The sequence below is a fragment of the Hyla sarda genome, chromosome 8, assembly GCF_029499605.1.
Source record: "Hyla sarda isolate aHylSar1 chromosome 8, aHylSar1.hap1, whole genome shotgun sequence".
Lineage (NCBI taxonomy): Eukaryota > Metazoa > Chordata > Amphibia > Anura > Hylidae > Hyla > Hyla sarda.
In genome coordinates this window covers 28,323,122-28,348,886 of record NC_079196.1, presented here as the reverse complement: position 1 = coordinate 28,348,886, position 25,765 = coordinate 28,323,122, and the positions used below count along the sequence as shown (strand labels likewise).

The window sequence follows — 25,765 nt, the reverse complement described above, 5'->3', positions numbered from 1 at the left end:
TCGGCTCATTGAAGTGAATGGCATACGGGAGCGCATACGGTCACATACGGGAGCGCGAGGTTTTAGCTCCCTCCTGCCGTATGCGCTCCCGTATGGGACAAAACGTAGTGTGGACCCAGCCTGATGTGGTCCTGAGAGAGTTATATTATACTAGTTGAGTACCTGGTGTTGCCCGGTCTTCCAACCTAAAACTAAAAGTAACAATGATGCTCTTGGCCTCATATCTCGACCTCATATCCTATCCTCATATCCCGATCTCATATCCCGTCATCATATCCTGTCCTCATATCCTGTCCTCATATCCGTCATCATATCCTGTCCTCATATCCCATTCTCATATCCCGATCTCATATCCCGTCCTCATATCCTGTCCTCATATCCCGTCCTCATATCCCGTCCTCATATCCTGTCCTCATATCCCGTCCTCATATCCCGTCCTCATATCCTATCCTCATATCCTGTCCTCATATCCTGTGATCATATCCTGTCATCTTATCCTGTCCTCATATCCCGTCCTAATATCCCGTCCTCATATCCTGTCCTCATATCCTGTCCTCATATCCTGTGATCATATCCTGTCCTCATATCCTGACCTCATATCCCGTCATCATATCCTGTCATCTTATCCTGTCCTCATATCCCGTCATCATATCCTGTCCTCATATCCTGACCTCATATCCCGTCATCATATCCCGTCCTCATATCCTGACCTCATATCCCGTCATCATATCCTGTCCTCATATCCTGACCTCTTATCCTGTCCCCCTATCCTGACCTCATATCCCGTCATCATTCCTGTCCTCATATCCCTCCTCATATCCTGTCCTCATAACCCGTCATCATATCCTGTCCTCATTTCCTGACCTCTTATCCTGTTCTCATATTTCATCCTCCTATTGCGACCTCACATCCCGTCCTCATATCCTGTGTTCATATCCCATACTCATTTCCTGTCACCATATCTCGACCTCATATCCCGTCATCATATGTTGTCCTCATACCCCTCCCTATATACACATTTTTTTTTTTTACATAGTAATGATGTTCATTAGTGTTGTAAATCCACCAATAAAAATTGTCAACCCACAACCAAAGCAAAGAAAAAGTAAAAAAGAAAAATGTACCAAGTAAAGTGGGAGGCTAGAAGGTACATATATAACATATATAACATATAAAAACTATTTTTATTGGCATACATTAAAAATAAGGTAACTATGCACACATATAACAAATAGTGATGTTTTAAAATTATCGGGGACTCGGAATCAGCAGGGTTATCGAATGTATGTCTGAGCAACTTTCTTATATAACAAGTGCTTCTGGGACCTCAGTAATTACACAAAACTCCTAACTGGTTTTTGTCACTTTTTAGTGATGTCAACAAGGTAGAAAAAAATGTACACTAAATAGTTATACTTTACTATTTATATAAACATAGTCCGAAGTTATATTTCAATTAAAACAAATATGCCAATTAGGCTATCATTTTGCGCGTGTAAGGGAAAGACCCCCAACATGCCGTGCACTGGTCATATATCCCCTCAGAGGTCTTTAATGTATAAAGAGTGAATACTGTATGGTGCATGTTACACAAAATTCCCAACTGGTTTCTATCACTTTTTAGTGATGTCATCAGGGAAGAAAAAAGTACACTAGATAACCATACACTCTTTATATATAAGCATAGTTCAAAGTAATATTTTAACCAAAACGAATATGCCAGTGAGGCTTCCATTTAGCATGCATAAAGTGGAGAGGTAAACATTATGTCAAACACCAACATCCCCATAACTTGTCTTATATCCTCTCATGAAACCACAATGTATAGAGAGTAAATACTGTATGGCACATAGTTACACAAAACTCCCAACAGGTTTCTGTCACTATTTAGAATGTCATCAGGGAAGAAAAAATGACACTAGATAATGATGCAGTACATATAGACATATTCATGTAAACATATGTTCAGCTAAATGAATTAGCCGACTTAACTTTATTCCACACAAAATATCCTGTTTCCACCATAGTGTGTGAGAGCCCATTTCCAACTATTACAGCCACAAGAGCATTATTAATGTTATATGTGGCTTTTCTCTGCAGCCATAATTGTTCTGTAAACCACCTGTGGTTGACCATACCATTTACCAGCATTGATCACTCTTTAACGTACTCCGTTCTCTCCTATCAAAACACAACTGAGCTACTTGATAACATTCGGGTGGGAAGAAATGTAAATGCTCATTTGTTACTTTGTAGCTTTAAAAAATCTGCACTGTAATTATTATGGTTTGAAGCTTTTGTAATTGTTCTTAGCTAAGTGCCTCCACTTCCTGTGTCAGTATCAAGGCCGCTGTATTAGGCTTCATCCTGATTGACATTATTAGTCATTAAAATCCTTTGGGAAAATGATAGAAGAGCGGTAATTAGAAATTATGTTATACGGAATTGTAAAAATTATGATTGTTTCTGGGCAGATTTACATTGTTTGTATTGCTAAAAAGGAACATGGCAATTTTGTTTTGTTCAATTTGGTAATGTGGTAGACATTGACAGATAGGTCCTGTTTGCTCAGTAGTGAGTGAGCTCCATGTATCACCAGACAAGTATCTACCTGTACCAACAAAGTACCTGACAGAATGCTGGAATTTTGGTTAGTATTAGACATACGGTGTGTGACTCAAATTTATACTGAATTTCAGCAAAAAATTGGATTAGTGTAAATCCAACACTGTTTACATTTGTTGAATGAGCTGTTAGAAGAAGAGAAAGCAGTTAGGGCACTGTCCAAGGGATAGGGGATAAGATGCCTGAAGATCAGGGATCCCACCACTATTTCTGCTGCCCAATGGGGTGGTGATGGGAAAGTCCAAGGAGGAGGAGGGAGGAAGGGGCTTGGGGGCATTGGGCTTGTCCTTGGGTGTTCACCTGGGGACAGGACCAAAGATTTGTAGACAAGACCAGGGACTGCCTGCTGTCTTCTTTTTACGCTCCAGAGCCAAGGCCTCCTCTCTCTTTGCCTCCAATGGCAGTGCTGACTTTTCCTTGGCATGGTCAGAGTCTGGTGGGATGGAGGTGCACTTCCGGAGACAGGCACAGCAGCACAATAATAGAATGTCGGGAAGTGTCAACTAAGGAGATGGCTGGGAGTTGGCTTACAGTTATTGAGCGCCCTCCATTGGCTCGGAAGCTGTTTACACAGCAGCACTGCTCATATCCTCCCTCTGTCTCTGACAATAGTGGTGTATTGGTGCATTTCCTCTAACCTCTTAATCTTCCACCCTAGGCCTGGACGACAAGTCTAACCTTATTGACCCTAAATCTAAGGTTATATTGTTTGAAAGGGGTTGAATATGTCCAGGGGTCATGTCCTGGAAAAAAATGTGTGGGAACCCACCCAAGATTTCTAATACACCCCGCCCCCCCCCCCCCCAGTTTGCGCAAAAATAAATAAAAAATACGAAAATGTCCAAGCTAAAACCTGACACCCTGCACGATTCCAGGATTCTTACAGGCCACAGCTGTCTACGGAGTATAAGAGTGACACACTGTAACAAACCTCCTCCTCATGTAATCTCCTTACTACTGGGGGGACACACTGTAACAAACCTCCTCTTCATATAATCTCCTTACTACTGGGGTGACACACTGTAACAAACCTCCTCCTCCTCATGTAATCTCCTTACTACTGGGGTGACACACTGTAACAAACCTCCTCCTCATGTAATTACCTACTACTAGGGTGACACATTGTAAAAAAAAACCTCCTCATGTAATAACCTTACAACTGGGGTGACACACTGTAACAAACCTCCTCCTCATGTAATCACCTTACTACTGGGGTGACACACTGTAAAAAACCTCCTTCTCATGTAATCTCCTTACTACTGGGGTGACACACTGTAACAAACCTCCTCCTCATGTAATCTCATTACTACTGGGGTAACACACTGTAACAAACCCCCTCCTCATGTAATCTCCTTACTACTGGGGTAACACACTGTAACAAACCTCCTCCTCATGTAATCTCCTTACTACTGTGGTAACACACTGTAACAAACCTCCTCCTTATGAAATCTCCTTACTACTGTGGTGACACACTGTAACAAACCTCCTCCTCATGTAATCTCCTTACTACTGTTGTGACACACTGTAACAAATCTCCTTCCATGTAATTACCTTACTGGGGTGACATGTGACTTGTCTCCTCCAGCTCAGCCCCGCCTCCTCCACAGCATCACACAGGTCCTTCAACCACGATCTTTCCTCTCCTCCACAGCTAAGCTCCGCCCCCAACATGTGATGGTGACATCATCACAGGTCCTACATCTCCAGCATCTAGCAGTCCGGGCCGGGGGAGGAGACGGAGCGAGGGTGAGAATAATTCAGAGGTCGGTCCTGCAGGACTTGTGTAACAGGTACGGCGTTCCTCCTCTGGAAAAAGCAAAGGAACGCCATTCCTGCGCGTTCCTGTAGGACTCGAGCCCTGGATATGTCCGAGGAGACCTCAGGGTGTCATGAAATGCAACTTTTCATGGCAAATGGGGACCTTTCAAACCAGAATCTGTATCAAACTAAATTCTGCCATATCAGACCGAAACATATTTTGAACAATTCTCTCATCTCGAATTAGTATTCTTCGTTGACTATTAAAACTTAAATATTATGGAAACTTAGAATGTGTCAGCAGGTAAGAACCATTTGGCCCATCTAGTCTAACCAATACTCTGAAAACTATCAATAAACCCTATCTCTATCTTATATGAAGGATAGCCTTATGCTTATCCCTATCTTATATGAAGAATAGCCTTATGCCTATCCCTATCTTATATGAAGGATAGCCTTATTCCTATCCCTATCTTATATGAAGGATAGCTTTATGCCTATCCCAATCTTATATGAAGGATAGCCTTATACCTATCCCTATCTTATATGAAGGATAGCCTTATGCTTATCCCTATCTTATATGAAGAATAGCCTTATACCTATCCCTATCTTATATGAAGGATAGCCTTATTCCTATCCCTATCTTATATGAAGGATAGCTTTATGCCTATCCCAATCTTATATGAAGGATAGCCTTATGCTTATCCCTATCTTATATGAAGGATAGCCTTATACTTATCCAATCCATGCTTAAACTCCTTCACTGCATTTGCAGCGACCACTTCTGCAGGAAGGCTATTCCGTGCATCCACTACTCTCATATTCCTCATATCAATTCCTCATATTACTGCAGAAACCTTTACCCCTCTAATTTAAAACTATGCCCTCTATATAACACTATATCCTCCATATAACACTATGTCCTCTTGTGGTAGTTTTTCTTCTTATACAGTATATCTTTTAACCCGATAAGGACCACAGACGAGTATAGACGTCCAGGTTGGCAGCCGTTCCGGCACCTGGACGTCTATACTCGTCCCTGCTTCTCGTGGGTGCTGCCCAGTGCACCCACAAGATCGTGGTGGGGACTCGGCTGTAACACACAGCCGGGACACTGCAGCACTGCCGGGAACGAAGTAAACTTCAGTCCTGGCAGTTTAACCCTTACAGCCGTGGTCGGAAGTGACCGCGGGCTGTAAGTGTTATGACAGATGGAGGGAGCTCCCTCTATCACCCCTGCAGCAACCCGCAGTGCGATCGCGGGGTGCTGTGTGCAATCCCCGGGGGGCGGGTACCTGTGTTACTGCCGGGACAGAAGAAAACTTCGGTCCCTGCAGTTTAACCCTTACAGCCGCGGTCGGAAGCGACCGCGAGCTGTAATTAGTTTTGACAGAGGGAGAGGGCTCCCTCTGTCTCTGTCCTGTAGCACCCCACAACTATCGCGGGGTGCTGCTGCTTACCTGGGCAGCCGGGGGTCTTTACAAGGACCCCCAGGTCTGCCCCGGTTATTGCCTGTGAGGACGTGCCAGAGGCAAGTCCTCATATGCTGCCTGCTAGTGTAAAACTAGCAGGCAGAATATATGCAATGCTTTGGAATACTAAGTATTCCAAAGCATTAAAAAATGTGAAAAAAATATAAAATAAATAAAGTGTAACAACAATAAGGATAAAAAAAAGTGTCAAAAAAAGTGTCAAAAAAAGTGTAAAAAATTAAATAAAAATACATTTATTAAATAAATATAATGAAAAATAAAAATGTATGTGTAGGATCACACGGCGCACATCCGCAGCATATTGCGTGCTGCGGATGCCCGCCAATAGTCACAATAATGAGCTCCCTGCTCCGGCTGGGTAGCTTTGTTTGTCCACTGATAGCAGCGGATTTCCCGCCGGCAGTCATGAGCGGACACACTGAGCTACCCAGCCACAGCAGTGATCTCACCCTTGTGACTGCCGGGGGCATCTGCAGTGTGAAATATTCTGCGGATGCGCTCTATGTTACCCTACACTGCGTCCCATTCATACTGTGTTTCCGCAGTGTTAGAGGTATCCGTCAGCATCATGTCAAACAGAGTGATGCTGACGTATACTGTAGCAGCTCCATTCATTTCTGAATGAGACGGTACAATATACATTGACATCCCTTTTTTGACATGACAACGGACACCTATACTGCAGAAATGCAGTATGAATGGGGACTATTCATATAATGATGCCCTGAAAGCCAAAGGGGGCTCCTCTCTTTTGGGGTCCTACCACGTGGCCAAGGAACCAAATATGGCCTAAGCGGGGGTATTTCCAAACACAGGCCGAACAGCTTAATAAAATATAGGGTGCATTTCTTGCAATATCAGAAGTGATGTACAAAAAATATGCCCCACAAATGATGCATTTGTGAAAAATTGCAAATTTTGAATTTTTAACACTGACTTTGTAATAATTCCTGCCAAAAAACGATGGTGTTAAAATACTCACTGTACCCCCTAGCGAATACCTTGAGGGGTCTAGTTTTTAAAATGGGGTCATTTGGGGGGGGGGGGGGGGGGGGTGTTCCTATGTTCTACCACCTTCAAATTTCTGCAAACCTTGCACATAAAAAAAGATGTACTTTTCGAATTTTCCAAATTTTAAGTTAAATTGTTAGGCTTCTAATTAATTTAAAATGTTAGTTAAAAACAAAAAAAAAATGCTGTCAAAATAAAGTAGAGATCTGAAAGTCAAAGTTTCATAAACTATTTGGTCAGAAAGTATAAATATATGCAACCAATTAGTGTTAAAATAGCAAAAAAAACTTCTTTTTTCAAAAATTTCATGATTTTTTGCATTGTAAAAAAAAAAAACTACAAATGATATCGTCTTACTTTTACTATGTACATGAAGGACAACTTGTGACGAAAAAACAATGTCAGAATTATCGTGATTGGCAAAACGTTACCAGAGTTATTCTCTAATAAAGACAAACATCCCCGATGTGAAAAAAACAGGCCTGGCCTTTCAGGGGCGTACAGGTTTATTTGTATTGGTCCTTAAGGGGTTAATAATATAATGTGCCTTTTCTTTCTACCCCTTTGAACCTTATCTCAGTTGGGAAATAATACTAGTGATGAGCAGCAGGGCCCATATTCGAATTTGCGATATTTTCCGAATATATGGATGATTATTTCGTCCTATGTTTTGCAAAATTTGCATATTCAATATGTTCATTCACTTTTTTTTCCATGTGAAAATTTGCATAAAAAATTTGCATAACAATTTGCATGTGAAAAAAATAAAATAAAATAAATTTGCATGGAAAATTTGCATAAAAATTTGCATGTGGAAAAAAAAAAAAACCTGAATATTCGTCATTACGAATATATAGCACTATACTCTAAGTATTCGCTAAATCGCGAAGTGACGATATTGTCGATAAAAATTTGCATTACGAATATTCATGCTCAACACTAAATAATACCAGGTCGAAATGCCCCCAACCTATGTAACAATTTCCCTATGGGAATCGGGGTAGGAATAAAATATTGTAGGAACCATTTCTTGTCCAGAGTGTGCTTCGAAACAATATAAGAACAACTCTGGCCAATGTCATTTTCCACATTGTTATACAGTATATCATCACAATTAGAGATGAGCGAACTTACAGTAAATTCGATTCGTCACCAACTTCTCGCCTCGGCAGTTGATGACTTATCCTGAGTAAATTAGTTCAGCCTTCAGGTGCTCCGGTGGGTTGGAAAAGGTGGATACATTCCTAGGAAAGAGTCTCATAGGACTGTATCCACCGTTTCCAGCCCAAGGGAGCACCTGAAAGCTGAATTAATTTATGCAAGAAAAGTCATCAACTGCCGAGCCGAGAAGTTCGTGACGAATCGAATTTACTGTAAGTTCGCTCATCTCTAATCACAATGTATGGCATTCTTAATGTAATAAACGTAACTGGCCATCTTCCAGCAGCGATCCATAACCCCAGCGATCCACAACCCAGCCAGTTCCAGACCAATAACCTTCACCCATCCCCTAACTGTGGCCAACTGGTTATTGCAAAACTACATCTCCCAGTATGCCCGTGCAGCCAACGGCTGTCCGGGCATACTGGGAGTTGTAGTTTTGCAACAGCTAAGGGCACCCTGGTTGACAACAGACTGATCCTGTAACTGTGCCCCTTCCATTTTCCCCAGTTACTTGCAAACTTCTGTCTGTATGTAAGATTTAAAGGGGTACAGGGTGGATGATGATCGAAACATAAGCCTTCCAATAAGTAATAAAAAAAAAATGTGTTCTAGAAATTCTCTAGTTTTGACAACCCATTTTAGGTCTTGAAACAACAACCAGTTAGCTGGATCAGACTACACAAGTTTTTTTTGTAGTCTGTAACCATGGAAACTCATTGGTCTGCATAGGGGCTGTAAACACCAAATTGTAGGCTGGGCTTTTTCCTTGATTTAAGACATAGGAGTTGTCTTTTGGACATTAAAGGGGTTATTCACAATATGGTCATTGTAGTACTTACCTGCCAGACAGTAATGGACATGCTTAGGAAGGATCAGTGGCTTGTCTTGGGGCTAAAAGGCTGTGTTGTGAGTCCACCACAATGATGCTGCTATCTTTTTATGAAATGGCTATTTCCTGTTGGAATTTCCTCCCTCCAACTACAAGTCCTATAATCCTTTGTTTATGAGTGTGAGGTCACTTTTCTCCCTCCCACACACCAGTCACGCCACCCATTAAAGCACACCTGAGCTCCCTACCATGCTGTGCTGTGTTTAAAACTACAATTCCTTAGCGGTTGATACGCCCATTGAAGCTGACGCTCTCCCTCTCAACACCTGACTAGTGATACAATGTCTCGGGCTGCATGGCAACCTGGGAAAATCTCATTTTGTATGCTGGGAAAAATAAAATCGGGGCAAAGATCCCAAAAGAATTGCGAGACCACCATGAAATACAGGTACAGTCACTATATTATGAAACACTAACGTTACAGCCCCTGAAGCATAGTCAAATAAAAAAAATACTTGAATAACCCAAATTCAGCCCAAAAAAACTTATGCCTTATCCACAGAATAGGGGCTAAGTCGCTGATCACGGGGGGGGGGGGTCCAACTGCTGGGACCACCTGCGCTCTCTGGAACGGGACCCGACTCTGAGTGAGAAGTTCGTGCAGAATGCGCTTCAATGATTTCAGTGGGAGCTCTGAGCATGTGCCGTTTAGCTGTAGATGACACATGCTCTTCACGGGTCTCATTCCGTAGATCGGGACCCCGCGATCAGTTACTGTGGATAGGGGATAAGATGATTTTGGTTGCACAACCCCTTTAACTGGTCAGCTAAAACAGACTACATAAAGTGTATGTGTAGTCTGTAACCATGGAAACACATAGGTCCGCATAGGGGCTGTAGACTGGGCTCCTTTGTTCCTTTGGGAGAAAAGGGTTGCCTAGCTCTTTGGACATCATCAGGTCAAGGCTTGATAAAGTTAAAGGGGTATTCCGGGCAAAAACATTTTATCCCCTATCCAAAGGATGGGGGATAAGATGCCTGATCACGGGGGGGCCCGCTGCTGAGACCCCCCCCCCCCCGCCCCGTGATCTCCCTGCAGCACCCACATTCTATGCGGGTTCTGAATCTCCAGTTCTGGAAAACTCCGGGTTTCCGGGACTGGGGACATGACGTCACGCCACTCCCCCTCCATTCATGTCTATGGGAGGGGGCGTGACTGCCGTCACGCCCCCTCCCATAGACATGAATGGAGGGGGCATGGCGTGACGTCCCCAGTCCCGGAAACCCAGAGGTTTCCAAAACTGGAGTTTCAGCACCCGCATACAATGCGGGTGCTGCAGCGAGATCGTGGGAGGTCTCAGCAGCAGGCCCTCCGTGATCAGACATCTTATCCCCTATCCTTTGGATAGGGGATAAAATGTTTTTGCCCGGAATACCCCTTTAACTTTTAGTCTGTAACCATGAAGACAGAAAGGTCACCATAGGGGCTGTAGACACAAGACGGTAGAATTGACCTTTTCCCAATTTTTGGAAAAGAACGTCCTCACACCTAAAGATAGCATTGTTCAATACTCAAATAAAAGATACATTTTATCATTTGTTAACCAAGACACTGAAACTAAAAATATTTTTCCCCAGATAGAATCCATAAATCTTCCAATTAAAACTCTATCATTTCTGGTGCACATATGGAAAATAATACACGTTAAAGTAGAAAGGTTTTTTTTTTTTGCTTTTCGCCTGGTGCTGTCAATACTTTGAAGGATGGGGTGATTATAAAGCAAATTAACAATACTTTTAAATGTGCATTCACTTATCTTTTCAATTAAATTCTTGTTAAACAACTGCACAGACAGTAATACAGCGTCGCCGAGGAACCCATCAAGACAGGTTTATTGTAAATTTTACTCTGCAACAATTAATCAAGCTGCGTTCTCTCTATTATTAAATTATTTCAATGTGTAATTTAGTTAATACATATCTTCAGATTGTTCGCTTTTTTTTTCCCCTCTATGCTGCGTGTGGCTTCTCTGAAAATAACCGGAATTGTGTGTTGGCATATTTCACTGAAAAGAAAAGTGAACTAAATATTTTGGGATATTTCAAGCTGATTGACATTTGTTAGAATTATTCTGTAATTCGATTTAAATCTGTAACTCGTTCCATTCCAAACAAGCTTTACGTCGGGATACTTAAAATTAGTTTGTGGATTTGGATTTGGATGAACCAATATGGGTCCTGCAGTTCATGTAGACCATGTTTTTTTTTGGGGGAGAAGATAAGGGGTGTCTGGTTCATGGGACCCCACTTGTGCAGCAGGTTTGGAAAAAAAAAATCTTGGTAAGGTGCCTGGTGAATTCAGAGGGTATTCATGCAGTCTATTATTTAGGAGTGCCTTCTTTTAGAGCAGTGGTCTCCAAACTGTGGCCCTCTAGTTGTTGCAAAATATCACTTTTAGCATGGCCAGGGGGCCAATGGCTGTCCGTTCATGCTAGGAGTTGTAGCTTGGCAATATCTCAATGGCCACAGTTTTGAGACCACTGTATTAGAGTAAAATATCCTAATAGGGAATTATGATAAAACATTTAGTATTTTTTAAACACTCCAAAGAAGCTGGTACACTTTGCTAAAGGGGTACTCCGCTAAAAAAAAAAAAAAAAAAAAAAAAATATATATATATATATATATATATATATATATATATATATATATTTTGACCAATGTGTGCTGCTGCAATCCTCTTTTTTTGTATACTCTGTATATGCCATGGCAGTGTGCACCCGTGTATTAGGCTGTTGTGCCGGCTATCTTTCTTTTTTCTTGTATGTACAATTCAGGGGGAAATGGCACCCTGTTTAGCTGTGCACCCCTCCCCCTTTCTCACAGGTGGAGTTTTAAATGGATCCAGCATGTCACCCAGTCAGAGGCTACATGCCCAGCAGAGGTGAGTGGATAGTTGAGTGTTAGGCTCAGAAATTGTGCTAGGTTCCCATCCTAAATGAGGCCACCTCCCCATGGTGGATGGGGGACACATTTTGATCAAAAAGTGCGCTAAGAGCCTCAATTTTTTTGACCAATGTGTGCTGCTGCAATCCTCTTTTTTTGAATATATATATATATATATATATATATATATATATATATATATATATATATATACATGCATACACCGTATTTATCCGGGTATACCACGCACTGGCCTATAATACGCACCCTCATTTTACCTAGGATATTTGGGTAAAAAAAGTTTTTTTACCCAAACATCCTTGGTAAAATGAGGGTGCGAGTGTGTGCATGTGTATACCCCGATACACTGTTTCTGACCCCGCAGAAGCCCCTAGGAAAGGCAGGGAGGGAGAGGCCGTCGCTGCCCGCTTCTCTCCCCTGCCTTTCCTGGGGTCTAGAGCCCTGCTGCCGCCGCTTCTCTCCCCCTGGCTATCAGTGCCGGTGCCCCATTGCCGGTGCCGCTACCCCATTGCCTCCCCCCATCCCGGGTTTTATAATTACCTGTCTCCTGCGTCGTTGCTATGCGCTGTGAGGCGCAATGACGAGTGACGTCTTCAATGCGACGTCACTCGTCATTATGTAGCGCAGCGCATAGCAACGACGCAGGAGACCGGCACCGGAGCCAGAAGGAGCGCGGACCTGACCCCGGCAACAGGTAATTATAAAACCGGGGATGGGGGGAGGCAATGGGGCAGCAGCACCGGCAATGGGGCAATGGTGCCGATAGACAGGGGGAGAGAAGCGGCAGCAGCAGGGCTCTAGACCCCAGGAAAGGCAAGGGGAGAGAAGCGGGCAGCGACGGCCTCTCTCCCCCTGCCTTTCTTGTGGGCTTCTGCAGGGTCAGAAAAACCGGGAATGGGGGAGGCAATGGGGCAGCGGCGCCGGCAGTCTCTGGACCCCAGTATAGGCAGGGGCAGAGAAGCCGGCAGCGACGGCAGGTCTCTGCACCTGCAAAAGCCACTGCAGTTCATTGATTTAAAGCACCCGCTTTAAATCATTGAACTGCAGCGGCTTATCGGCGTATAACATGCATGTAGACTTTAGGCAAAAAATTTTAGCCTAAAAAATGCGTGTTATACGCCGATAAATACGATATATATATATATATATATATATATATATATATATATTTTTTTTTTTTATCAAGTGGTGCCAAAAAGTTTAACAGATTTGTATATTACTTTACAAATCTTAATCCTTCCAGTGCTTATCAGCTGCCATATACTCCTGAGGAAGTTGTGTAGTTCTTTTCAGCCTGACTACAGTGCTCTCTGCTACCACCTCTGTCCATGTCAGGTACTGTCCAGAGTACAAGCAAATCCCCATAGCAAACCTCTCCATCTCTGGACAGTTCCTGACATAGACAGAGGTGTCAGCAGAGAGCACTGTGGTCAGACTGGAAAGAACTTTACAGATTCCTCTGGAGCATACAGAAGCTGATAAGTACTGGAAGTATTAAGATTTTTTAATAGAAGTAATTTACAAATCTGTTTAACTTTTTGCACCAGTTGATAAAAAATAAAAAAGGTAATGAACAAGGCCTATCACTGAAACGTGTTAACCATGTTTTCCTCTTAACCTTGTTCAATAAATTAAGCTACTTTCACCATGCTTTGTTGGGCTGAGATCCGTTCTTTTTGTGCTATTGTGTGGCTGATGATCTCCCACTGCTCAGCCACAAGCACAAGTAGAGGAGGGCCTCAGGGGTGGTACATCTGACATACATTCAAGGTATGCAAATAAGCTCTACTCCAGGAGATATGCCCACATGACAGCCCCATAGAAGCAATAATTGTAAAGTGTTTCTCCACCATGCAAAATAGTAGAAGAAACTATGAATAGAAATGGGGCTACTCTCAGCTTTGGAATATGGACTCAAGCCTGCAGGGGTCACCTAGGACAGTGGGGGAGATTTAGCAAAACCTGTGCAGAGGAAAACTTGTCCAGTTGCCCAAAGCAACCAATCAGATCGCTTCTTTCATTTTGCAGAGGCCTTGTTTAAAAATGAAAGAAGGGATCTGATTGGTTGCTATGGGCAACTGGGCAACTTTTTGGCCGATATTTATCATTGTCTTTAGACAGTTTTTTGTGTCTACAAAGGGCACAAAAAGGTGCAAGCAGGGTTTATTTGCGCTTTTCTGCGCCTTTTTGTTTACACATTTCTGCTGATTTTGAGTTGCAATCCACTGATTTTGAGTTGCAATCCACTGATTTTGAGTTGCAATCCACTGATTTTGGCAATACACCTGATATAGAAGGGAATTATGAAAAGCGCCTTTTTGTAAAAATGCGCAAAAAAGGCGCAAAGCCACTGAAAAGTTTCTAAAACTACACCATCTGGTGTAGCTTTTTGGTGTATGTGAAGAGAGAAATTTGAGAAAATGTGACCTGCACAAAGTGTATCAAATGCTCTGTGACCATTTAATATATTTGGTTCTCCTACACATTACCAGCACACAAAAAAAGGTGTAAAAAAATGCTTCACTTACACCTACAATGATAAATGTGGGCCTTTCTCTGCACAAGTTTTAATAAATCTCCCCCAGTGTTTTTAGCTTCTTTTTACTGTGCATACCCTATTTCTTTCAATTAAGAAGAGTCCATTATGTGCTATTGGTCAGCTATTATAAATCTTCACAAATATGTAGTTTTGTAGAAAAAAAAGCAGATTTTGATCAGTTTCCTAAAATCTCCAATAGCTTATCTGATTCTTCTCTTATGACATACGCACGCACGCACGCACAAACACACACACACACACACACACACACACACACACACACAAAGGTTCACTCAATCAATGCAAAAATCTCTATATAAGTTCTGAGTAATGGAGGGGACCACTTTTACTTTTTGGTCATGTGATTTCAGAACTTTAAAGGGGTACTCCGCCCCTAGACATCTTATCCCCTATCCAAAGGATAAGATGTCTGATCATGGGGGTCCCACGATCTCTGTGCAGCACCCGGCGTTCTTAACAGTATGTTTATAGACACGAATAGGGGGGCGTGGTGTGATGCCACGAGGGGGCGTGGAATAATGTCACGACCCAGCCGCGGGAACCCAGCATTCCAAACATACTGTGGGTGCTGCATGGAGATTGTGGCGGGACAAGATGTCTAGGGGCAGAGTACCCCTTAAATAGAAAATATAAGTCATCACTCACTTAAACCACATTGTTTATTGTCAACAGCTCCTTTTGCACAAAATCTCATAGAAACGAATAAAGGAAAAAATGATACTATGACATTCCTGCATAAACTAACATCTCTTTTTTTCCCAACCTCTAAGTTAAATTATTCACTTCAATTATAAAGATTCTGAATTATGAAGGGAAACAAATTGTAATAGATTAGTAATAGTATAGTCAAAAATAGACATCATAAATATTTTCATGGTATACTACTATATTTGAAGACATCTTATAATATGACTGGTAAATGTGTCCTTTTTACTCTTGGCTAATAGACATCTATAGGCGTTGTCCTATAGGAATCCTAAATGTAAGTCCCAGTACTCATATGTCCCTAGGATTTACAGAATAATCCACATCATACTGCAAAAGCCAGGGATCAAGAAAGGCAAACTTATCATTATATTCAACTCTAAATGAACCCAGAGAGTAGTCCAGACTAGCTGATCCAGAGTAGTAGATCGGCTGTGAGACAGTTGCATGGTATCTGTGCCAAAAGAAGGCAGAATAGAAGGATGATTCCTGCTACTTGTGACAATGGCCCTCATTTACTAAGAGTGTAGGGTTTTTGGTTGTAGTTTTTTTTTTTTTTGTCCTCTGTTTTTTTCCGTGTGCTATTTACTAAGATGTCGCACGGTGTCCTTTTTTTTTTTTGTGCATGCAGGTTTTTTTATCCTCACTTGGTTGCACAGTTTTGTCCATATATACTATCAACTTTGGGTTTACCTTATTTATGCATATTGGCCATAATAACCATACTTTGGAAAGTCGTGACCATTTTACCCGTTTTTACACCAGCCTCTGGCAGTCGGGTTTTTACAATCCACTATTCTCCGTTTTTTTGTCGGGTTTTGGACAAAATGTCGGGTTATGGACATTTTTTGAGAAGCCAAGCCACTTAGTAGGGTTTTACTAAAACTCTCCGAGTGATTTCTGACGTTGTCGCACAGACGTACGCATACATTTAGTCCACAAAACCTGATAAAAAATGTCAGGTTTGGCTTAGTAAATGAGGGCTAATGTTTCCCGTATGCTGTACTACAGACTACTCTAGTAAACAACTTTGAAACAAACACAAAAATTCCTTAAAAAACACATTGGTCCTGATTTACTATTGTAAACCCAACATGTTTTGTCGGGTTGTGCACCAGAATGTGCACCAGAATTGAAATAACCCAACTAGCTCTCCATTTTACTGGAAAAAAAAAAAGAAAAATGGGCGTGGCCACCTGGGAAAGAGAGCGTGGTTGCTAAAAGGGGGCGTGTCCCCAGCATTTTCACAGAAACACCACAAATTAAAGGGGTATTCCAGGAATTTTTTATTTGACTTTGCTATAGGGGATGTAAAGTTTGTGTAGTTCATAATATAGTGTCTGTACCTGTGTGCGACGGTTTTCTCACAATTCTTCTGTGATTTTAACCCCAATATAAATTTTTAACAGCATGCAAAATGACTGTTGTCTCAGATTTTTCCAAGGTTGCAATGCGGCAGAGACCTGACTTACTAGTCAGCTGATGACAGGGAGCCTGTCTGCTTCAATGGGTGGAGCGATCGCTTGGTGGGAGAGAGATCAATCTGCAACTAATGCAGCAGCTGGTGGCACCCTGATTGAAAACCACAGGTCTTTTGTTTCAATGGGTAGGGTGGCTCATGTGTGGGAGGGAGGTAAATGGAATTGTGGCATTTGTAGTAAAAAAAAAAAAGTCAAACAGGAAATACAAGTTCACTAAAAGCTATCCACAGTGTTATGGTAATCTCACAACATAGCCATTTAGCAACAAGACAAGCGCAGATCCTTCCTAAACATGTCCATTACTGTCTGCCAGGTACCTACTAAAATCACCTTATGGTGGATAACCCCTTTAACTAAGGTTTCCACAGAAAATGTAGTGGATTTGAGCTGGGGAAAACCCCACAGATCAGAGCATGTGTAAAAAAAAAAAAAAAAATAAAAATGTAGGGAAACCTTAGTAAATACCATGGAAATTTTTTTTTTAGGGAATTTAATCCCACAAGGAAAATTCCACTCTTAGTAAATCAAGGCCATTGTCGCACAGACGTGAGCCTAAATTTTGTCTGTAAAACCTGATAAAAAAAATGTCGGGTTCGGCTTAGTAAATGAGGGCTAATCTGTCCCGTATGCTGTACTACAGACTACTCTAGTATACAACTTTGAAACAAGCACAAACATTTCTTAAAAAACACATAATGTGAAACACAAATTCTACTCAATGTAAAGTTGGAAATGATGAGTAGTCCTACCGGTCTAGATGGGCCACCATTCAGAAGTCATTGTTGGAAAGTTACATATTTAGAAGCATAAAGTGGCCACAAGCTGAAAAGGAACCACAAAAAGGAAAAAGCCACAAAAAGGAAAAAGCCACCAGAAAGGGATAACATGCCATCTAAAGCCATTATCAAGTGGTAGAGCAGTGGTCTCAAACTGTGGCCAAGCAGATGTTGGACAACTTCAACTCCCAGCATGCCCGCAGAGCCGTTGGCTGTCCAGGCATGCTGGAAGTTGAAATTTTGCAAAAGGAAAGCCTTGATTTATCTTTCATGATCAGTGTGGATCCTCTGGAGGAGGTAAACAGGCGTTGGCTGTCTGGGCATGCTGGGAGTTGAAGTTGTGCAACATCTGCTGGGCCACAGTTTGAGACCACTGCTCTACCACTTGATAGTGGCTTTAGACGGTATCTTATCCCTTTCTGGCCACTGCACTTTATTGAATGGTTAAGTGAAGAGAGTTATTTGTTTCTGTGGCTTTTTCCTTTTTGTGGTTCCTTTTCAGCTTGTGGCCACTTTATGCTTCTAAATGCGTAACTTTCCAACAATGATTTCAGAATGGTGGCCCATCTAGACCGGTATCATTGAGTATCATTTGCGGTTCTCATTATGTGTTTTTTAAGAAATTTTTGTGCTTGTTTGAAAGTTGTATACTATAGTCTGTAGTACAGCATACGGGACACATTGGCCCTCATTTACTAAGCTGAACCCGTCATTTTTTTCAGGTTTTGCAGACTAAATTTAGGTGCATGTCTGTGCAACACTGGCCCTGATTTACTAAGAGTGGAATGTGGAATTTTCCTTGTTGGTTTTAATTCCCTACAGTTTTTTTTCCACGGTATTTTCTAAGGTTTCCCTATATTTTGCTTTTATTTTCAACACATGTTCTGATCTGTAGGGTTTTCCTCAGCTCAAATCCACCACATTTTATGTGGAAACCATAGAAAATATGTTGTTTTTTTGTGAAAATGTCGGGAACACGCCCCTTTTTGGAGACCACGCCCCCTTTCCCAGGCGATCACGCCCCTTTTTTGGGTTCTCTTAGCAAAATGGAGAATTAGCCGGGGTTTTTTCAATTCTGGGACAAAATCTAGCGCAGACAGAATTTCTGCCGCAATGCGACAGAATCTGGCGCACAACCCAAAATATGTCGGGTTTGCAATAGTAAATGAGGGCCATTGTGTGCCTAAAAAAAACAACAATGTCAGAAATCACTCGGACAGTTTTAGAAAACCCTACTCTCAAAAAATGTCCGTAACCTGACATTTTCCCAAAACCCCTCGGTAGAGATGAGCGAACTTACAGTAAATTCGATTCGTCACAAACTTCTCGGCTCGGCAGTTGATGACTTATCCTGCGTAAATTAGTTCAGCCTTCAGGTGCTCCTGTGGGCTGGAAAAGGTGGGTACAGTCCTAGGAAAGAGTCTCCTAGGACTGTATCCACCTTTTCCAGCCCACCGGAGCACCTGAAAGCTGAACTAATTTATGCAGGAAAAGTCATCAACTGCCGAGCCGAGAAGTTCATGACGAATCTAATTTACTGTAAGTTCGCTCATCTCTACCCCTCGGGTTTGTACAAAACCCGACAAAAAAGCGGAGAAGAGTGGATTATCAAAACCCGGACTGCCAGAGGCTGGTGTAAAAACAGGTAAAATGGTCGGGTCTTTCCTAAGCATGGCTATTATGGCCAATATGCATAAATAAGGTAAACCCAAAGATAATAGTATATATGGACAAAACTGTGCAACCAAGTGTGAAGAAATTTGCACTAAATGTGTATTTTAAAGGGGTTATCCAGGAAAAACACTTTTTTTTATTTATATCAACTGGCTCCAGAAAGTTAAACAGATTTGTAAATTACTTCTATTAAAAAATCTTAATCCTTTCAGTACTTATGAGCTTCTGAAGTTCAGGTTGTTCTTTTCTGTCTAAGTGCTCTCTGATGACATGTGTCTCAGGAACCGCCCAGTTTAGAAGCAAATCCTCATAGCAAACCTCTTCAAAACTTGGGCGGTTCCCTAGACACGTGTCATCAGAGAGCACTTAGAAAGAAAAGAACAACCTTAACTTCAGAAGCTCATGAGTACTGAAAGGATTAAGATTTTTATGGAAATAATTTACAAATCTGTTTAAAGGGGTACTCCGGTGAAAACCTTTTTTCTTTTAAATCAACTGGTGGCAGACAGTTAAACATATTTGTAAATTACTTCTATTAAAAAATCTTAATCCTTCCTGTACTTATTTGCTGCTGAATACTACAGAGGAAATTCTTTTCTTTTTGGAATGCTCTCTGATGACATCACGAGCACAGTTCTCTCTGCTGATGTTATTATAATAATAATAACGCTTTATTTATTGTTGTCCTTAGTGGGATTTGAACCCAAGTCCCCAGCGCTGCAAGGCAGCAGTGCTAACCACTGAGCCACCATGCTGCCCTTAGCATACCTTTGCTATGCATGGTTGCTAAAATGGACAGAGATGTCAGCAGAGAGCACTGTGCTCGTGATGTCATCAGTGTTCCAAAAAGAAAGGAATTTCCTCTGTAGCATTCAGCAGCTAATAAGTACTGGAAGGATTAAGATTTTTTAATAGAAGTAATTTACAAATATGTTTAACTTTCTGCCACCAGTTTCACCGGAGTACCCCTTTAACTTCCTGGAGCCAGTTGATATATATATATATATATATATATATATATATAAAAAAAAGTTTTTTCCTGGATAACCCCTTTAAATGCTGTTGTCCTTGATGTTTGCATCGTTTCATGGTAGTACTTTCTAACATTATCTGTGGTTTATTAAATAGGTATTGCGCAACTTTATTCGTAGTATTGCCAACATAATCTACTTTCAGCATTTTCTTCCACCCGGTCTGTAGACTTGTCTGCCTCCTCCAGAGGATCCACACTGATCATGAAAGATAAATCAAGGCTTCCTTTTTGCAAAACTTCAACTTCCAGCATGCCCGGACAGCCGTTGGCTGTCCAGGCATGCTGGGAGTTGAAGTTTTGCAGCATCTGGAGGGCCACAGTTTGAGACTACTGTGGTAAAGGGTCTACTTGGCAGAGAGTTCTCACAATAGAGTGACCTATGGGACGGGCACTTCCTGTGGTTAATGACAGAGCTGGCCCAGCCAAGGGCTTTTAGCTCTACGAGACAATCATCAATTTCCAGGAAATGTCTTCCCCCGTGGCCATTATTCTTGAGAAAAGTTCAAACGCTCACCAATAAACTTTCTTCCTTTCATTTCCAGATAAGCAGCGCACATTATCATCAAAGGCTTCAATACAAGAATCCAAACATTGATCAAAATTGCAATGCAAAAAAAAAAAAGGAGAGAGAACAAGAGAAAGAGAGTCTGTATTCCAGGAATAACAAGGCTACATCACGAAAAAGTCAAAACACGTCTGTTTACACGAGGATTAACTCACCCTGATTCACAACAAATCGCAACTTCTGTATCGTTGACAGGTTCCCGCTGACTCGGTACAAACCATCTGCATCTAAACCTGAAAGGAAGAATGTCTTGTGTTACCGATACGATAGGAAAGAAATGTGTTCGTGGAAATTGGGTTAGGAATGAGTGGAAACACATTAAGGGTACGTTCCCACACGACGTATTTTGCTGCGTATTTGCTGCGTATTTGGTACTACGTATTTTCCTACCCATTGACTTCAACTGAGAAAATAAAATACGCAGCAGCAAATACGCAGCAAATACGCCGTGTGGGAATGTACCCTAAGGGTGCGTTCACACGCTCTTTGTTTTTGCGGTTTTTCCGCTGCGTATTTGAAAGGGGCGGGCTCTTCTTGGCTGTCCATAGCAGATTGTCCGCGGCGGAATTTACTCTGCGTAAAATCCGCCGCAGTCCCTACTGACTTCAATGGGGCTTGCGGCGGATTTTCCGCAGCATAAATTCCTCCGTGGAAAATCTGCTGCGGATAGCCGAGTAGAGCTCGCACCCTTTCAAATACGCAGCAAAAAACCCGCAAAAACAAAGAGCGTGTGAACGTACCCTTACTCAAGTAATTCCTCTTGAATTCTCCTCTCCAAATGAATGCCCATCTCCTCTGCCCAATGACTTTAATGCTTTTTTCCGCTGTCCTGTTCACACTGCGGAAATTCTGCTAGCGGAATTCCGACGCTGAATTCCGTTCCGCTTGAAGAATGAGCATGTTCATTCTTCAAGCGGAATCCACAAGCAGAAATCAATAGAAGTCAATGGTAAAAAAAAAATTCCGCCCGACATCGTTTTCGTGCAGAATTTGCGTGGAAATGGCTGAAAAACCTTTCACTTCTCTCTCCCCCATTTCCACGCATAATTCCACGCAAATTGCGTGCGAATTTAGCCCAAAAATAAAATAAAAAATTCCGCCCGTAAATTTTCTGGCGTGAATTCCTCTTGATTTACTCCGTGTAAAAGGGGTATTCTGGTGAAAAACATTTTTTTTTTCATATCAACTGGCTCCAGAAAGTTAAGCAGATTTGTAAATTACTTCTATTTAAAAATCTTCATCCTTCCAGTACTTATCAGCTGCTGTATGCTCCACAGGAAGTTCTTTTCTTATTGAATTATTTTTCTGTCTGACCACAATGCTCTCTGCTGACACTTCTGTCCGTGACAGGAACTGCCCGGAGCAGGAGAGGTTTGCAATGGGGATTTGCTCCTGCTCTGGACAGTTCCTGACACGGACAGAGGTGTCAGCAGAGAGCACTGTGGTTACACTGAAAAGAACTACACAATTTCCTCTGGAGCATACAGCAGCTGATAAATACTGGAAGGGTTAAGATTTTTAATTAGAAGTAATTTACAGATCTGTTTAACTTTCTGGCACCAGTTGATTAGAAAAAAAAATGTTTTTCCTCTGAGTATCCCTTTAAGGGTACGTTCACAAGTACAGGATCTGCTGCATATTTTTGCTGCATATTTTCCGCAGCTGATTTTGCTACCCATTGAAGTTAATGGGTAGCAAAATCAGCAAAAATATGCAGCAGATCCTGTACATGTGAACGTACCCTAACGTATCTCATGAAAAAAAAAAAAAGATTGCGGGGGATCTGAGCGCTGGGCCCCCCTGTATGGAGCCCTGGCTCTCCCCTGGAGCAGCGCATCACGATCGCTGTACGAAGCGTAGGCCACCAGCCGCTCCATATATCTCTATGGGAGAGCCATAGGCTATCTTCGGCTCTTCCATAGAGATATATGGAGGGGGTGGGGGTCGTGAGGCGCCGCTCCAGGGGAGAGCCAGGGTCCCATACAGGAGATCGCAGGGACCCCACCACAATCTAAAAGTATCCCCTATCCTGTGAATAGGGGATATATTTTTTTTCATGAGACTCCTCCTTAGCTATATATATATATATATATATATATATATATATATATATATATTTTTTTTTTTTTTATTTATTTATTTTATTTTTTTTATATAAAAAAAAAATTTCCTTTGTTTAAATCAGTGGTTTAAACTATGGCCGTCCAGATGTGGCAAAACTTAAACTCCCAGCATGCCAGGACAGCCAACGGCTGTCCGGGCATGCTGGAGGTTGAAATTTTGCAACATTTGGAGGGCCACAGTTTGAGACCGCTGGTTTAGAGATTGTTGTTTCATTCTTGTTATGCCGCCCCCTACTGTTCTTTTGATTCCTTCTTCTTATTGCGTCCAGTGCTAGTGGTCGCACATGCTCTGTAGCTCAGTCCTGTCACCTAGATCCTTCTTAGGATGAAGCTGCCCCAGGCCCGGGTTCTTGCTTCAGTTCTGGCTACTCTAACCCCCTGTAAATAGTTATTATTGCAGCCAAGAACAATTAATACATGGTACATAATAAATAGTTACATCCGGTTCAATAAAGCAGGATCCGGTCTTTGAAGTGGCCCGCCATTCTGGCTCGTAGAGGAGCATTTTGATGATGCTGGTAAGCCCTAATAGGATGTATGGAAAAGGTTTGTCCTGATCAGATGGCCAAGATTAATATGACAAATCCATTATACTCTGTTTAGAGCCATTGTGAAAGGTAGCCCACGTACAAACCATAGGGGAAAAATAGAATCTACCCATTTACCCTAATAAAGGTGGTATGACTTTGTGAAAAGTTGTGCCACTTAACTTAAAGGGGTACTCTGGTGAAAATTGTATTTTTTATTTTTAAATCAACTGGTGCCAGAAAGTTAAACAGATTTGTAAATTACTTCTATTAACCCCTTCAGGACGGAGCCCATTTTGGCCTTAAGGACCGGAGCGTTTTTTGCACATCTGACCACTGTCACTTTAAACATTAATAACTCTGGAATGCTTTTAGTTATCATTCTGATTCCGAGATTGTTTTTTCGTGACATATTCTACTTTAACATAGTGGTAAATTTTTGTCGATACTTGCATCCTTTTTTGGTGAAAAATCCGTAAATTTGATGAAAAATTTGAAAATTTAGCATTTTTCTAACTTTGAAGCTTTCTGCTTGTAAGGAAAATGGATATTACGAATACATTTTTTTTTGGTTCACATATACAATATGTCTACTTTATATTTGCATCATAAAATTGATGAGTTTTTACTTTTGGAAGACACCAGAGGGCTTCAACGGTCAGCAGCAATTTTCCGATTTTTCACAAAATTTTCAAACTCAGTATTTTTCAGGGACCAGTTCAGGTTTGAAGTGGATTTGAAGGGTCTTCATATTAGAAATACCCCATAAATGACCCCATTATAAAAACTACACCCCCCAAAGTATTCAAAATGACATTCAGTCAGCGTTTTAACCCTTTAGGTGTTTCACACGAATAGCAGCAAAGTGAAGGAGAAAATTCACAATCTTCATTTTTTACACTCACATGTTCTTGTAGACCCAATTTCTGAATTTTTACAAGGGGTAAAAGGACAAAATTTTTACTTGTATTTGTAGCCCAATTTCTCTCGAGTAAGCACATACCTCATATGTCTATGTAAAGTGTTCGGCGGGTGCAGTAGAGGGCTCAGAAGGGAAGGAGCGACAAGGGGATTTTGGAGAGTACGTTTTTCTGAAATGGTTTTTGGGGGGCATGTTACCTTTAGGAAGCCCTTATGGTGCCAGAACAGCAAAAAAAAAAACACATGGCATACCATTTTGGAAACTAGACCCCTCGGGGAATGTAACATGGGATAAAGTGAACCTTAATACCCCACAGGTGTTTCACGACTTTTGCAAATGTAAAAAATAAATAAAAAATTTTACCTAAAATGCTTGTTTTCCCCCAAAAATTTTATTTTTAAAAAGGGTAATAGCAGAAAATACCCCTAAAAATTTGAAGCCCAATTTCTCCCGATTCAGAAAACACCCCATATGGGGGTGAAAAGTGCTCTGCTGGCGCACTACAGGTCTCAGAAGAGAAGGAGTCACATTTGGCTTTTTGAACGCAAATTTTGCTCTGGGGGCATGCCGCATTTAGGAAGCCCCTATGGTGCCAGGATAGCAAAAAAAAACCACATGGCATACCATTTTGGAAACTAGACCCCTCGGGGAACGTAACAAGGGGTTAAGTGAACCTTTATACCCCACAGGTGTTTCACGACTTTTGCATATGTAAAAAAAATTTTTTTTTTTACCTAAAATGCTTGTTTTCCCAAAAATTTTACATTTTTAAAAAGGGTAAAAGCAGAAAATACCCCCCAAAATTTGTAACACAATTTCTCCCGAGTACGGCGATACCCCATATGTGACCCTAAACTGTTGCCTTGAAATACGACAGGGCTCCAAAGTGAGAGCGCCATGCGCATTTGAGGCCTAAATTAGGGACTTGCATAGGGGTGGACATAGGGGTATTCAACGCCAGTGATTCCCAAACAGGGTGCCTCCAGCTGTTACAAAACTCCCAGCATGCCTGGACAGTCAACGGCTGTCCGACAATACTGGGAGTTGTTTTGCAACAGCTGGAGGCTCCGTTCTGGAAACAGTGGTGTACCAGACGTTTTTCATTTTTATTGGGGAGGGGAGGGGGGCTGTGTAGGGGTATGTGTATATGTAGTGTTTTTTACTTTTTATTTTATTTTTTGTGTTAGTGTAGTGTAGTGTTTTTAGGGTACAGTCGCACGGGCGGGGGTTCACAGTAGTTTCTCGCTGGCAATTTGAGCTGCAGCAGAAAGTTTGCGGCAGCTCAAATTTGCAGCCAGATACTTACTGTAATCCTCCGCCCATGTGAGTGTACCCTGTACGTTCACATTGGGGGGGACATCCAGCTGTTGCATAACTACAACTCCCAGCATGCCCGTTGGCTGTCGGTGACTGTTGAGAGTTGCAGTTTTGTAACAACTGTAGGCACACTGGTTATGTATCACTGAGTTTGTGACCTAACTCAGTGTTTCACAACCAGTGTGCCTCCACAAACTACAACTCCCAGCATGTACGGTGCATGGTGTACGGTGAC

The 25,765-nt window shown here is 41.8% G+C and overlaps 1 protein-coding gene across 2 annotated transcripts in view; it reads right to left on the bottom strand.

Annotated features, from left to right (window-relative positions):
* The window catches only part of ARHGAP15 (Rho GTPase activating protein 15), a 788,583-nt gene that overhangs the window by 198,441 nt on the left and 564,377 nt on the right, over positions 1–25,765 (bottom strand). For both annotated transcript variants that reach the window (XR_008847054.1, XM_056534907.1), the window contains exon 12: positions 20,797–20,874. Coding sequence is in view for 1 of the 2 variants with exons in the window: in XM_056534907.1 (XP_056390882.1) it covers positions 20,797–20,874 (78 nt within the window). In the remaining variant the exon portion in view is untranslated. The remainder of the gene's footprint in view (positions 1–20,796; positions 20,875–25,765) is intronic.